The sequence below is a fragment of the Stegastes partitus genome, unplaced genomic scaffold (genome assembly GCF_000690725.1).
Source record: "Stegastes partitus isolate 25-593 unplaced genomic scaffold, Stegastes_partitus-1.0.2 Scaffold491, whole genome shotgun sequence".
Lineage (NCBI taxonomy): Eukaryota > Metazoa > Chordata > Actinopteri > Pomacentridae > Stegastes > Stegastes partitus.
In genome coordinates, this window is record NW_007578222.1 from 504,232 (window position 1) to 519,397 (window position 15,166).

Here is a 15,166-nt window from a genome sequence, read left to right on the forward strand (position 1 = left end):
CAGATCTGTACAAAATCATCAAAATGACCCAATTTATCTGCCAGAAACCGTAAAAACAGAAACAAAAAGAATCAGATTTAAAACTTTCCGACGGCCCTCGAACTCATCATTTGCAGAAAAAATAAAAAAATCACTTTATGGCAGAATCCAGATCAGATCCTGTTTAGATTTAGATTCAAACCAGATTCAGACTTAGCTTCAGCATTAAATCAGATCCAGATCCAAACTGTGGTCCACCAGGTCATCCAGGTTCTGGCCAACCTGTTCTGTTCTCTCAGAACAAAACTTAACTTATTGAGGATGTTTTTGCAGTTTAACTAATGAACCAGTTTTTATTCTGATTTTTAGACGATTCATGATGAAACTTTGAGAATCACTTCGGTGCTGATCCAAAGTTCACCTTCGCTGCTCCTCCGTGGCGCTGCTTTGTGTTCCGAACAAACTGGACCGGTTTGGGTTTTTCTTTCAGGTGTTTTTAGGAATAACGCGTCGACAGCAGCTCAGCGTGTTGACGATGTGCTGTCGGATCTCCGCGGTTCTGATGCCGTAGATGATCGGGTTGAAGCAGCTCGGGAACAGCAGGTACATGGTGCTGAAGAAAACCCGGCTGGCTGCGGGGAGGCTGTTTCTGATGCGGTACGACAGGAAGGCGATGAGCGCCACCATCAGGCTGACCATCATCACGACGATGTGGGTGACGCACGTGCGAAGAGCTTTGGCGCCGGATTTCCCTGAACGCAGCACGGAGCCGAAGATGACGATGTAGGAGGTGGTGATGAAGATGAAGTCCGCGACGGGGATGAGGAAGAGGGTGAGCAGCCCCATCAGGTTGTTGATGGCGGTGCTTCCACAGGCGAGCTGGACCAGAGCCATGTGCTCGCAGAAGCAGTGGTTCATGACGTTCCCGCCGCAGAACTCCAGCCGACCCGCCAGACTCACCATCAGCGTGTTCAGGGTGAAGTTCCGGATCAAACACGGGACCATGAACTTGAGGAACCTCGGCGGCGCCATGCGCTGGTTGTAGCTGAGCGGCGCGCAGATGGCGAAGTAGCGGTCCAGCGCCATCCACACCAGCAGCGTGGACTGGAAAGCTCCCACGAAGTGAATGAGGTGCATCTGAAGCAGGCAGCCCGTCAGAGAGATGCTCCTCCAGTCCAACAGGAAGCTCAGCAGCATGTTGGGGACGAAGAAGAGCGGGAGGCTCAGGTCCACCACGGCCATGCCGGCGATCAGGACGCACATCGGCGAGTGGAGGCTCCGGTTGGAGGCCACGACGTACAAGAGCAGGGAGTTGGCCGACAGCGACACGGCGAACATGACGGAGAACGGGACGAAGAGAACCGGCCTCAGCGCCCCGAGCTCCCCGAATCCGTCCAGGATGAAGTCCTGGTGCAAGGAGACGTTCACCATCCTCCGTCCTCCAAACCTCCTCCTTCAGTAGCCTGGAGACAAGAGAGGAACTGGAACAGTTCAGTCATGTTCAAGATGAAACCAGTCAAATATGAAACCAGTAAAATATGACCTGGGACTTGTCACGAAAATACTAATAATTTACATTTAAACAAAGACCTGAACAGACCAGGATGGTTCAGGTCTGAGCCGTTCAATCTCAGATCAACACATTTTTAGAACAGTTTCTTCTCAACCAGCTCTGATTTGCCTGAAATTTTCACAGCATAAATTCTTAATATTTATAAATTACAAGTATGTAAGTGTAAGTATAGTATATTATAAATACATTATTTATAAAGATATTTTTCAGAAGAACTTCTAGATGAATAAATCAAATAGTTTCTGAAATTTGAGGCTGTTTGAACAGCGACATGTCAGGAAGTATTAAAGATAAAAACCTGAGTTTTTCTGTTATTTACCGTCATGCCGTCGATGAAATCAATAGTTTGTGATTATGGGTGAGATGAAATATGAGAAAGATGGAAGTAGTTGTGAAAAGTTCCGTCTTTGAGCTCATATTCACAGAATAATTGAAGAAATGTCCAAACATGTGCAGCTGCAGGTCACAAGAACACAAAACAACTATAAATGTATAAATATATATATATATGTATATCTACTGAACTTTCATAAATAATAAATAATTGAGCAGATAGGACAAGTTGTTCCACAAAAACATGAGTATTGGTAGATCGTCTGATCCAAGTAGAGTTCTGGAGTTTCAAAATGCTTCTTCAAGTAAAAAAAGCTTTTTTTTTGGCTGTGCTGCTTTTTTTCTGATTTTTTGGCTGAAGAAACAAAGTGAATCAAACCAGAGGTGGTTCTGACAGAAGGCCTCTGATGATTTGGGACAGAACCACCGTTACAGTAAAACACTCGTTATATTTAAACCTTCAGTAACATCATCACTGATGTCTGTGTTAATTTTATCATATAATATATGAAACAGTGTTTTAGACGTGATATTTACCACTAAATACTTTATAAACTGTTTTTCTTATATCGTATGTTGTTCAGATTTAGATTTAAAATGCAAAAAGTTTCTTTTCTTAATCGTACGTCACAGCTTTTAGGTACAAATGTGTTTTAATTCTGTTCATCGTCATGTTAGTTTGAGTTTCATATTCTAGTAGATTTGCAAAAAGATACGTTTTCATTCAAAATATTTCACTTTGGAAACTATAAATCATCTTTTGCAACATAATTGAAGCTCAAATTTCTTTTAAACACATTTATCAACATTAAATTCTATTTAACATCAGTTTTCATCTTCTGTTCAGAAACCAGGAGTTGGACAAATTTCCTAAACATCTGTTAAAAGCCACTAATATTTGCAGAAATTAAGAGTAACTTTATCTGTGCAGCTTCACCAGCAGGAGGCCTGATGTCGTTCTATAATTACATCTCATGACGAGACACAAGACGATCAAAACGAGACACGAAGCGACCGCGAGCAGACGAAATGGCTTCAATCAGATGCGAAGCGACCACAATGTGACACAAAATAATCATTAAGTAAAGTGAAATATCCACAAAGAGGCACAAACTGAACAATATGAGACACAAAATTAAAAGCAAACAAACACAAAGACGTGCAAAAGAGTCAAAATGAGAAACAACATTTACAAAAATAAGCCAAAAAAAAAACATAAAAAGATGAAAAATGACCAGAAAGTGACACAAATCGGAACAAAAAATACAAACATACAGAAACGGAAGCTTGAAATATGCAACAATTTCCAGTAAACTGAAAAAAAAAAGATCAGGAAGTAACAGTAAAGAGCACGAGTCCACAGAAAAGCATCAGAACAAACATTTCAATGTGTGATCGAGTCTTCAGTCACATTATTTCCCAGCACTGATCACAAATATGGACACTAAATAAAATGCTGTAATTCTACGATTTTTTATTTTCAATTTCTGTGAAATAATTAATTCAAGGAATTCAACTTTTTTTTCAGATTTTCTGAGTTCTCGCTGCTTCTTCGTGGTTCCCTAGAAGTGAAGGATTTATTTACTCCAGATGGTGGTGAAACTTTAGCCCCAAAAACGTGACAGGAGCAAGAAAAAAACACCAAGAAACCGCTCAGAGTTCAGAGGGATGAGACCCAACCTACCCAGAATTCATTAGTCCTGCTTGAATTAATAAAGAATTTTGGGCAACAACTGAATTTGGACGTCAAGCTAAAGTCTGTTTTTGTGACGCCTGATGCCTCCGAACTCACTGAAACTCATTCTGAGCAGAAACCTGCAGCACAAAAATCTGTTCACCACAAAAACCAGTAAAACTACAACATGACAGAAATAATCACTGAGACACGACCGAACAAACAAACAATCTGAAAGCTGAGTGACGGCAGCAACGTTGTTCATCTTGATTTAAAAGCAGACGTCAGGATTGTGGGTGATGCTGCAGCAGCGTGTCTCCTGGACAACAACACTTCTCTGATGATGAAGCTTTTAGTTCAGTCACTAAAAGCCTCACAGCTCTGTAGCTTTGTGTCCCATCAGTCTGTGTTCATGAGGAACCAAGCTGCTCTTTGAACTGAGTGATTAAAACCTAACAACAAAACACACTTTAAAACTCATGAAGCTGAGCTGCTCTCTTCCATCACACAGAAATACAAACAGGATCACGTTCAGCTGCTGACAGAAAGGCTTTAACAGGTAACGACTGGATTCAGACGTGAACCTGCAGCAGTCCAGCTCCGTGGAGAACAAACCGGCAGCTCTTACTTGTTGTGTTCATCCTGACTGATGCCGCTCGCCCTCCTCCTGTGACGAGGTTCTGACTCAGCACTTCATCACCACCAACTTATGAATGAAGTCCAGCACAGTGACGACACCCTGAAACTCCCCCAGAGCCAGAACACCAGCAAAAGTAAGTTCTGAGAAACTTTCCTGGTTCGATATGTTGATGCTGAACGGACCTAAAGGCCTCGAATCCAGAGCCTGAGGAGTCTGAAAACAACCAGAAACAGACAAAGTGACCAAAAAGTGTGGCACCTAAACATTACTACAACAAACCATCAAATCAGAACGTGCAAACCTCTGCTTCAGGCAACTTAGTCAGAGCTAAATTCATTGATTTAAAAACAAGAAACTAAAACAAAAGGCAACAAAACGCAATAACATCTACAGTCTGTGTATTGTACTGATTTCAGTTGTCACAACAAAAACCTTCCACTCAATAAATTAACTACATTCAACCCTTTTACCCGATAAATAAATAAATCCTTAAATGGATAAATAACATTTTAAAATTCTATAAAATGGAATTAATTTACATCTGTGTTAAAGCAAACTCATTTAAAAACGTTGCATTAAGCCTTTAAGAGACTTTCAAACTTTATTTTAACGGATAAACTGAGGTCACGTGATGTTCCGCCAACGCAGCCTTCCTGTTGAGGAGGGCGGCCATTTTGTCTGGTGCATAAACACAACATATATATTATTACCAGTCAAATCTAATGAAGAAAAAAGCTAAAAACACTCAGAAAGGGAATTAAAGCATTGAAAAAAAGGTTTTAAAAACGGTTTTCTGTCACTACTACTGATGCAGCAACATGATTGGCTGGCCCAGTAGCTATAAGCCAGATGATTGGCTGACACAGCCGCCATTTAAAAAAAAAATAAAAAAATTATTATCAGAAATATCTGCTTTGTTTGAACTCTTATGTTTTTAGAAGTTTGCAAAGTAAACGGATCGGTGGTGACATGTTTTCTAAAGCTGCTCCAGCGGCGTGTATTTACCGGGAGCGCTCTGGTGTCCCAGGCCGCCTGAACTACCCGCCGGCTCCGTCTATTTCCTGGAAAACGCAGCACCCGGTTCGAAACACGGCGAAAACTTCCGAGCTTACAGCCGACAGGTGAGCTACACAGAACCCAGAACCCAGAGGGTAGCATCGCCTAGCATCCAGCACGGCTCTGTTATTGAAATAGTTCTATTCGGGAGACATTTTAATGCTAATTCAATGCTAACTACGATGCTAACGTTGATGCTAGCTTAGCATAGCTTCCTGCTGTAACCTGACTGTAGCGCCATAGTTTTTGTTTTAATTTCGATGTTTTTTTGGCTGTTTTGCTTCCATAAAATGTTTTCTTTAAGTGGAGCAGAAGAGAAAAGCACACATTTATTTATTTATTTATTATTTTGATTTAATTATTTTAGTTTTCAATTGAACTATACTTTGTTTGTTTATGCAAATGAGTCAAAACATTTCCAGAGGAAACAAAATAAATTCAGCTTCATGACTTTTCCTATGAAGGCAAACTGTTGAGGTTAGAACATTACAATATGATGTATTATATATATATATCTGTACAGGACTAATCCAGTTGAAAGTCGGGGCCTTAGAAGACCTTAGAAAATATGTATATTTATAAAAACATGGCTGACTAATTTAAATATAATGGTTCAAACCCTACAACATTATGTGTTATACAGATTCCCCGGCAGTATCGTAAGCAATTTATTGAGCTTAAGACCCCATAATGTTATTATTTCTGTAGCTGAGGTTAACATAGGTCATTTGGGCGGCTGTGTTGTTGTGGTTGGTGGTTCAGTCCACATCGGGCTGGAGCCAAATAACCCAAAATCTGAATATTTGGTCATTGTGCAGGTATCCCCCATCCCGTCCAGAACGTGGTAAATAATGACGAATTGTTAAGAATTCCTCATGTTGGGATGTAAATGTGCATAAACTCATGCACTTAATGTAACTGCAGGATTCGTTGTCTGTTGAAAAAGGTTTTAAAACCTGATTTCATGTGACGTTAAAAAGCTAAAACTGACCTGATATCTGATCAGGTTCCTTCTTCACAGCAGTTTGAGGAAATGATTCATTATGTGACTGACGTATGTAATGAATCGTCTTCATGTTTCCTCTCTGAACTTCTACTTGACTCACTTTTCTTCTGCTCTCAGGAACCAGCTGGAGGACGTTTTGCCTGAAACCAGCGTGTGAACACCAGAACTCCACCTGTGCAGGTAGAAACGGCTCCGACCAGACGCCCGCTGAAGGTTAGTTTCCTCTGCAGGTCACTCCGTAGCTGGAACATGTTTGTTGTGGCGCCGGGGTCACGGCGGGCAGCGGGGGACCCTTCAGGTCCGTTTCATCATGTTTACTGTGTGGCTTCACGCTAACGAGCCCCGGCGGAGCTCCTCATCAGCCAGTTCTAACTATAGCGCAGCACCAAGCGTCGCCCCGGAGGTCTGAGTCTGTGCGGACGCTCGGACACTCTGGAGACGCGTCGCTAGCGGGCCAATTATCACGGAGGAACCACGGGAGGACGCTGTGTCGTCGCCGTGGTTACCGCTGCTGATGCTGCAGCTCGAGGATGTTTTCCTCTCAGTCCATTAGTCCCATTAGAAGGTCTGTAGTCCAGGCCCGGTTCTGAATGAAGTAGCTGAAATTAGTGCCTGAAAGTGATTCAATGCAGCTGCTTCTATCTGGATCTAACAGTTTATTGACATTTAGTGACTCGAGGCAGTAATACGTCTCGTAGCCGTGTTCAGGCTGCATATGTTTGGAAACTAAACTGATGGGCGCCACATGAAACACAAACCTGCTGATGATAAACGCAGCGCTTTGTTCCGTTTAGCTGCAGTTTGCTTTATGAGCTCAGACAGATGTGGTGAACCCAACATCTGCACCGACGCTTGACCTGAAACCTGTACAGTTTTGTTTTTTAAGTTACTTCTTTGGCCTTTTGCCTTCATTATATAGGAAAGTTGAAGGAGAGACAGGAGAGTGGGGGAATGGGTTGCAGCAAAGGGCCATGAGCGGGATTCGAACCCATGAAGGAGACTATAGCCCCTGTACATGGGTCGCCAGCTCAACCAGAGGAGCTAAAGCGGTGAAACCTGTTCATTTTAAAATACAAGAACAACAACCGTAACACCTTAAAAACCACCAGGACTATACAGACACTCGTGTCAGTTCAGACCGAATCCAGGAACTCTGTCGCTGCAGCGTCTTGGACTTTGTTCCGAGTTATTTGTCATTTGAGATCTAAAAGTATCTTGAGAATTTCATAAGCTTATAAAACTGGTCAAACATAAAACCCTGTTGGTGAACTCTAGCAGGAACTATGGATCCATTCGTTTATATACACTTCCAGGAACTTCCTGGGGCCCCGATACAGGTGTCGTTTGAAGATTTTCTACTTCTTTCCCCCCATTTTCAAGTTCCAAAAAAATCAGAATGTGCCCCCTGCTGGAGACATTTAGTCATTACGATCTGCTGGGAGGTTTATTTCTGGAAATATCAAACGCTAAAAATTAAACTTTCACAGTTCTGAAAACGTACAAAATTCTCAAAATCCAGCCGAGATGCTTCACAGAGTTTAGTTTTGAGTCCCAAATAGCAACGGAGTGAAATCTGCAACGCAACGCTGCCGTCTGACACAAACTGACCCAGTTGATGGTTTTATTTTTGACACGGCGACGAAAAACTCTCATGTAGTAAAATATAGCAGTGAGGATAAAGAAGTAAAAGCCAGAGCTGCACGTAAAGGTGCAAATAAATCAGATTTTCTGCTCAACAATTACCAATATTCATCCATTTTGTCTATAAACAAACATTTTATTGTGATAATTTTCCACTCAGGCCTCCTTCTGACCATAGAAATACTCTCTTTCTCTGTGTGTTACTGCCACAGCTTGGAATCAGAACATTTTGACCTGAACCCTTTTTTCCACCTCTGAGCGTCGCTGCAGTTTATAGAAACCTGCTGGTATGTGATTGACCCGACTGAACCCAGTGACCAACCAGCTGGGCTGAAACAAATATCACCATTTATGAGCCAGAAGCTGTAAGAACAGGAAGATTTTCAGCTCTGATCGTCTGTAATGTACAGTTCTGTCAGAAAAAAAGAACTAAATCTCATCTTAGGGTTGTGATATTTCATCAAAATCACTTTATTCTTCGTGTCTCAGTAAAAAATCACCATAAATAAATAGTCTTTAAACAACAAAACAGCTGCAGCATTCACATGCTTTGACTGTGATGAAGGTTCACTGATGTGGGATTTACTGGTGCAGGTTAAATACTCGATTAATCTAAATGATTATTTTCCTCCAAACAAAAGCATTCAGTGTAAGTTCATTTAACTGTGACTGAATTAAAGTCCGACGCAGCACAGTAGGAAATGTAATAAAAGCTGTGGAGTTGCAGACAAACAAGAAAACACTAATCATCACCTAACAAAGTGAAAAAGGTTCAGTTTGTATATGAAAGCTCAGCATAAAGAATCACTTTAAACTGTTTCATTCTAGCATCTTATCTCAGCCTCGTTGTTTTATTTCAGTCCATCGTTGTATTTACAGCTGATTGTTTTCTGCTTTTTCAGTGTTTTTCATGTCAGTAGTTTTTTCTGAGTGACGTCTGCCTAAAAGAATTCCCTTTTAGGATGATTAAACTTTCATCTCGAGCAAAGCGCGACGTGGACGCGGTGGATATTTAGATTTTATTCTAGATTTCGGTGTGAATTCACCTGGATTCTCAGCACAGACGTCGTTTGTTTAAATCAGTCGCTGTTTCGTCCTCGTTCTGCCGATCGACAACAGAAACAGACACGTGTGAATCAGAGCAGCTTTATTAGGAGTTTGTGTGAGCACAGACATCAGCACAGAAAGATGCATCGATTACACCAACTAACAACTAAACACACCCAGAGCTGTAACTAGATGGTTTAAACTTCTAGTAGCTGAGTTTGGTTCTTGTTCTCAGCGCTTTAATCTGATCCATCAACATCAGGCTGTCACACCTGTTCAGCCTCGACTGAGACCCGCCACTGATCACACAACACTTAATTCAGATATAGTGCGTCGTCAGACCTCGTTTTTCTCCTTCATGTATCCGTTGACGTGTCTGCTTTTGATATCCAGTTCTCTGTGCAGCAGCTGTAGTTCTAGAAAGCTGCTGCAGGATGCATAAGCAAACCCCCTCTGGGCTGTTTTACAGCTGATATCACAAAACAGTCGAAGCTTTTGGGGGCTCAAAAAGTGCATATTAGGAAATTAATCAGATGTTAAACCTACAACAACAACTAATGATAATAAATGAATCTGTTGAAGCAGTTTTTTTTAATTCTATGATTGCAGCTTCATAAGTCAGATTCCTTTTCCTTTGTTTTCCTCTGACAGTCACACTCACGGCTTCTGTCGTCTTTGGAAAACACAGAAATCACATTTTTCACAGCTTTCTGACATTGAAGAGGCCAAACTGAGTGTTAGACGTGCATAAACCGTCAGCGAAAGAACGAACGTTTAGTGATTCAGAGACTCAGGTTCTATGTTTAATTAAAATCTGTTGATTCACGCTGTCACAGTACGTCTAACGAGGACACGTCAGGTCACACTTTCCTCCCAAAGAGCAGAGTTTTACACATGATGCGTATTTTGGACAGATTCAGGCCGTACACCAGCGGGCTGACCAGTGGCTGACAGGTGAGCCAGTACAGCGACAGGAAGATACGCACCAAGTTCTGCAGGTGGGTCGGATTAAACCGGGCCTGCACGATCTCAAAGAAACAGCCGCAGGAGAAGTTGAACAGAGACGCCAGGTGAGGCGTGCAGGTGCTGACGGCTTTCTGTCTGGTCTGTTTGCAGCCAGAAAAACACACTTTAAGGATCCTCACGTAGGAGTAGAGGATCAGCAGGATGAGACCAAAGATGACGGTGAACATGTGGGCGAGTCCGATGGCGTTGTTGATGGTGGTGTCGGAGCAGGCCAGCCTCACGATGTAGTGGTTGTCACAGTACACTTTGTTGATGATGTTCCTACACAGCAGCAGGCTGCCGGTCATCCCGTATATCAGAACAATGTTGATGAACAAAGGGTAGAGCCATATCAGAGCAGTGAGCGCTGCGATCTTATTAAATGTCATACGTGTGTTATATTGCAGAGGATAACAGATGGCGAGATATCGGTCGTAGGACATGATGGCTAAAGTCAGAATTTCTATACCTCCGTATGAATACAGACAGAAAACCTGCAGGAAACAGAACGTGTAAGAAACAGTGTGAACGTCAGCGAGGATCTGAACCAGCAGTAATGGGAACAACCCCATGCTACCGTACAGCTCGTTAGCAAACAGGCTGACCAGAAACATGTACATGGGCTCATGGAGGCTTCTGTTCATGCAGATGACCACGATGAGGAACACGTTAGCACTGATGATACACACAAAAAGAACCAGAACAATCACAAAGTATAAGTATTTCAAGACACCGGTGTCGAAGTAGGCACCCAGGGTGAAATATGACACCTGTGTGAAGTTTCTCATCGTCCTCCTGTCAGAGCAGCATTAACAGTGTTCAGCAGGTGCATTCAGTGTTTCTGTGACTTCTGCTCTCAGCTCTGCTCAGGTTCAGCAGCATGACTGTGGCACAAAGTCTCAGCTGGATGTAAAGACACTTCAGTGTGACCACAACAAGCACGTTCATCTCATCTCACATGTTAAACTCACCACCACCTCGCTGAGCGACTCCCACCCAGCTGGGCTCTGGCGCTCTTCTTCTGCTGCTTTTAACCCTTTCTGATCAGAGGGACGGACATCAGACGTCATTATCAAACCACACTCTGGTCTTGACTGATGGTGTTATACTTTTTTTTTTTTTTTTAACCAGGGCTGCACGACATTGGAAAAGCTGACACTGTGTTTTTCTGCCATATAGTTGTGAAAAAAGTTTGCATCCACTTGTGGAGACCGTGTATATCGTTTTTTAGTTATTTATATAGCGCCAACTCACAGCACTTCACATAGGAAGGTAGGTCATTTTAAACGAAGAGCAGAGAACCCAAAAGTTCAAAGTCATGGAAATCATGACAGTCTTGAGTTTCCAATGACTCCCATAATACCACATTTTTAATGATGGAATTATTAAAACACATGCGTCTTTATCACAAAAACAATCATGCATTTTGGTTCTTTCATTGTGTGACAAAATCTGCACACGGTAATGCTAATGTTTGGTTAAGTGTCTTTGGGTCATTTTTATGTTAACGGGTGCTTTTGGTTTCCATCCACAAGCTTCAGGTTGTATCTTTGCCCACTCGCCTTGACACGATCAGTTAAATTTGTCGTCTTTCTGACTCAGACTTGTTTCTTCATCAGTCCTCAGTCATCAGTTCTGGATGGTTCCAGTCAGGACTTTGGGGAGACCAGTCTAGAACCTTCATTCCAGCCTGATGGAACCATTTCTTCACCACTTTGATGTGTGTTTGGGCTCATTGTCTGGTTGGAACATCCAACTGTGTCCAAGATCAACCTTCTGCTGATGGTTTCAGGTTCTCCTGAACAACCTGGAGGTGATCCTCCTTCTTCATTGGTCCATTGACTTTGTGTAAAGCTCCAGGTCCACTGGCAGCAGAACAGAACCAGAGCATGATGCTGCCACCTCCATGTCTGATGGTAGGAGAGATCAGAAGGTGAGGCCTGTAACTTAAAGAACACCAAACCTGAGTCTAAAAAGTGGATCAAATGGGTCCTATTTAAATTTTCTCAGGAGTCAGCAGCTGTAGTGAATCGTAATCACTTGTGAGAACTTCATCAGCCATGAAACTAAGAACATTTGATTCGTACAACTTTCTGTATGTATATTTGTGACCCAACAGATTTTGTCATGTTTTCAGAAGACCTTAAATAAATCAGTGAAAGAACCAAAATGCATGAATGTTTTTGGGACGACATGTTTCAATCATTCCACCATATACCCCTTTTCCACCAAAAACAACCAGGTGCCAGTTCCGTGCTGATGCGAAGGCCAGTGATGAGTTGGCCAAAGAACCGGTTGCTTTTCCATCAGCAAGGAGCCAAGTTAGAGCCACGCCATACGTCACTGCATACGTAGCCATTTACGGAGCAATACTCGCGCCACACGGAAGTCTACACAGGACTTTTAAAAAAAAAAATTTAACTTCCCACCTTGTCACAGGAAAAACGTGACTTGCTGAACATTTTCTTATTGATAGGCTCTGCAATCTGCCGATGTTCCCTGAACATCCCACACTGCAGGCTGCAGTAGCTGCTGGTGGTGGCTGTGGTGATCAGACCGGTGGGCGACCAAAACTGACTTTACAAAGAGTAAACCAGGGCGTTCTATTGTCAGATTTGTCCAAGATGAAACCAAGTGTTTTTTTCTAGTGCAGTCTTTTCTATGAGAGTAATAAACAGCACACGTAGGTGCGCTCCGTTTTAGGACCGCATGTCCAAATGTAAATACTGCAGTACACTGATGTTATAGAAGTACTGTTTTCCACCATTTGTGTGTCCCATCCATCGGTCTTGGTGGTAATCGTCACAATCACCCTGCCCCCAGCCCCTGGCGTACTTGGTGCTTTTCTCTGGCCCAGCAAAGAGTTGGTGCCTGAAAAGCACCAGTTTTGAGAACCTGGAGCTGGTGCTTAGGTGGTACTAAGTCCGGCACCGGAACCAGTTTGGTGAAAAAGGGGTAATAGAAAATTTAGAGTTAAAGGAGTCTTAAGACTGTCATGATACACACGGTCTTTCAAATGTATGTAATCTTTTGTTTTCAACTATGAATATTGAAATATGAAAAAAATACAGTAATTCTCAGCAGGTGACTTCAGCAGCTTTATTTGCAAAGAGTTAATCATTCTAAATCGGGACGCACATTTTTACAACATTTTCTTTACGAGTAGACATCAGTCCATGTCCTCATGAAACCGCTTGAAACGAAGACGTGAGCCGCCTTCCTGGTGCAGACAATCAGACACTAACTCTTCATCACCACTTCAGCTCACCAACAGAGAAACAGACATTTACAAAATGAACTTTTTTTTTTTAATATGGCCTTTAACTGTGTCACACTGCACATAAGCTGTCTACGAGGTGTGTCAGAGAAGTTCCAGGACTGGTGTCATAAAAGATATTTCAAACCCAAACTACAAACTATGAGTTGATCAACCAGCATGTCTACAACGAAAGAGTGTGCGAAAGAGGCAAGAGTTGTGGCTGCTTCACCATGACAATGCGCCTGCTCACAATGCCCTGAGCATCCGACAGTTCCTGGCTGAGAATTTACAATTTACAGTTTCATTTAGCAGATGCTTTTATCCAAAGTGATGTAGAGTAGATCACATCCAAGGTGCCTGCCTGCAATTGGGAGCAACTTTTTTTCAGTGTCTTGCCCAAGGACACTTCATCTGTGGTGGGGCCGGGGATCGAACTGCCAACCTTGCGATTGGAGGACAACCCGCTCTACCACCTGAGCCACAGCCGCCCATCGCCAAAGAACATCACCGTGCTGGAGCAACCTCCCTACTCACCCCACCTGGCTCTGTGGGATTTTTTCCTGTTCCCCAAGCTCAAGGGGGTCATCAAGGGGACCCGTTTAGAAGACGTGGACGACATCAAGATGGCTGTTAGGACGAACCTGAGAGGATCCAGGAGGAATCCTTCCAGGAGTGCATGGCGGCATGAAGAGAAGACTGGGGAAGTGGGTTAGACTCCAGGGGGATTACTTGGAAGGGGAGAACTGGTAGTTTGGATTTGAAATATATCTTTTGTGACACCAGTCTTGTAACTTTTTTGACATCTCTTGTAAGTTCTCTCTACTTCAAACCGTGGTTGCACAGTTTTTTTTATAGAGGTGCAGATTTTACTTTGCAGAAAAAAATAAGCCCACAGTGAGGAAAAATGTGACTGGAGCAAATAACACAGCCAGCTTTTCTTTAACTTGAGCACACATGTTAAAAACACATATTAGTTTGGTGCATTTATCGTATTTGTTGTTATTTTTTTACCAACAAGCAGGATTTTACATGTGTTGTGTATTTTGGACATCCTGAGCCCGTACAGAACAGGGTTGAAGAGTGGTTGACATGCAAGGAAGTACAAGGACATGAAAATACGCAGCATGTTCGGCACACCGTTCATGTTGAACCTGCTCTGAATTATTTCACAGAAACAACCAAAAGAGAAGTTCAGGATAGAAGCCAGGTGAGGTGTGCAGGTGCTGACGGCTTTCTGTCTGGTCTGTTTGCTACCAGAAAAACACACTTTGAGGATCCTCATGTAGGTGTAGAGGATAAAAACAATAAGACCACCGACGACTATGGTTGTATTGACAAGTCCGAACACGTTATTGGCTGTGGTGTCAGAGCAGGCCAGTTGGACAATGTGGTAGTTGTCACAGTACACTTTGTTGATGATGTTCCCACACAGCTGCAAATGGCCCGTCAGACAATACCCGATAAAAGCCATGACAAGAAACGCGTATACCCACGTCGAAGCAATAAGGCCTGCAATCTTGTTAAATGTCATACGTGTGTTATATTGTAGAGGATAACAGATGGCGAGATATCTGTCATAGGACATGACGGCTATTGTCAGAAATTCAACAATTGCATAAGAATAAATACAGAACATCTGCAGAAAACAGAGGGAAACCGAGACAGTGTGAATGTCAGAGAGGATGTGAACCAGCAGGAATGGGAACAACCCTGTACTGCCATACAGTTCATTCACAAACAGGCTGACCAGAAACAGGTACATAGGCTCGTGTAGGCTTCTGTTCATGCAGATAATCACAATAATGAAGAAGTTAGCACAGATAATTAAAATGTAAATGACCAGAACAATCAGAAAATATAAGTACTTGAAAATCCCAGTGTCAAAGTAGGCACTCAGCGTGAAAAATAAAACCTGTGTGGAGTTTCTCATGATCCTGTTGCTGCTCGACACG

At 42.6% G+C, this 15,166-nt stretch overlaps 2 protein-coding genes across 2 annotated transcripts; both read right to left on the reverse strand.

The window, feature by feature from the left end:
• Nucleotides 1–465: 465 nt before the first annotated feature.
• Nucleotides 466–1,452, reverse strand: LOC103361218 (olfactory receptor 52K1-like). Its single transcript, XM_008287245.1, has one exon. The coding sequence runs from the start codon at nt 1,408–1,410 to the stop codon at nt 466–468; it is 945 nt and encodes a 314-aa protein (XP_008285467.1). The 5' UTR covers nt 1,411–1,452.
• An 8,358-nt stretch (nt 1,453–9,810) lies between these two features.
• Nucleotides 9,811–10,743, reverse strand: LOC103361210 (olfactory receptor 490-like). Its single transcript, XM_008287236.1, has one exon. It carries the CDS (start codon nt 10,741–10,743, stop codon nt 9,811–9,813), a length of 933 nt encoding a protein of 310 aa, XP_008285458.1.
• Between the last annotated feature and the right edge of the window lie 4,423 nt (nt 10,744–15,166).

What these genes read in the sequence shown, in the direction of transcription:
- LOC103361218 (XM_008287245.1), bottom strand. Translation starts at nt 1,410, where the DNA reads ATGGTGAACGTCTCCTTGCACCAGGACTTCATCCTGGACGGATTCGGG.
- LOC103361210 (XM_008287236.1), bottom strand. Translation starts at nt 10,743, where the DNA reads ATGAGAAACTTCACACAGGTGTCATATTTCACCCTGGGTGCCTACTTC.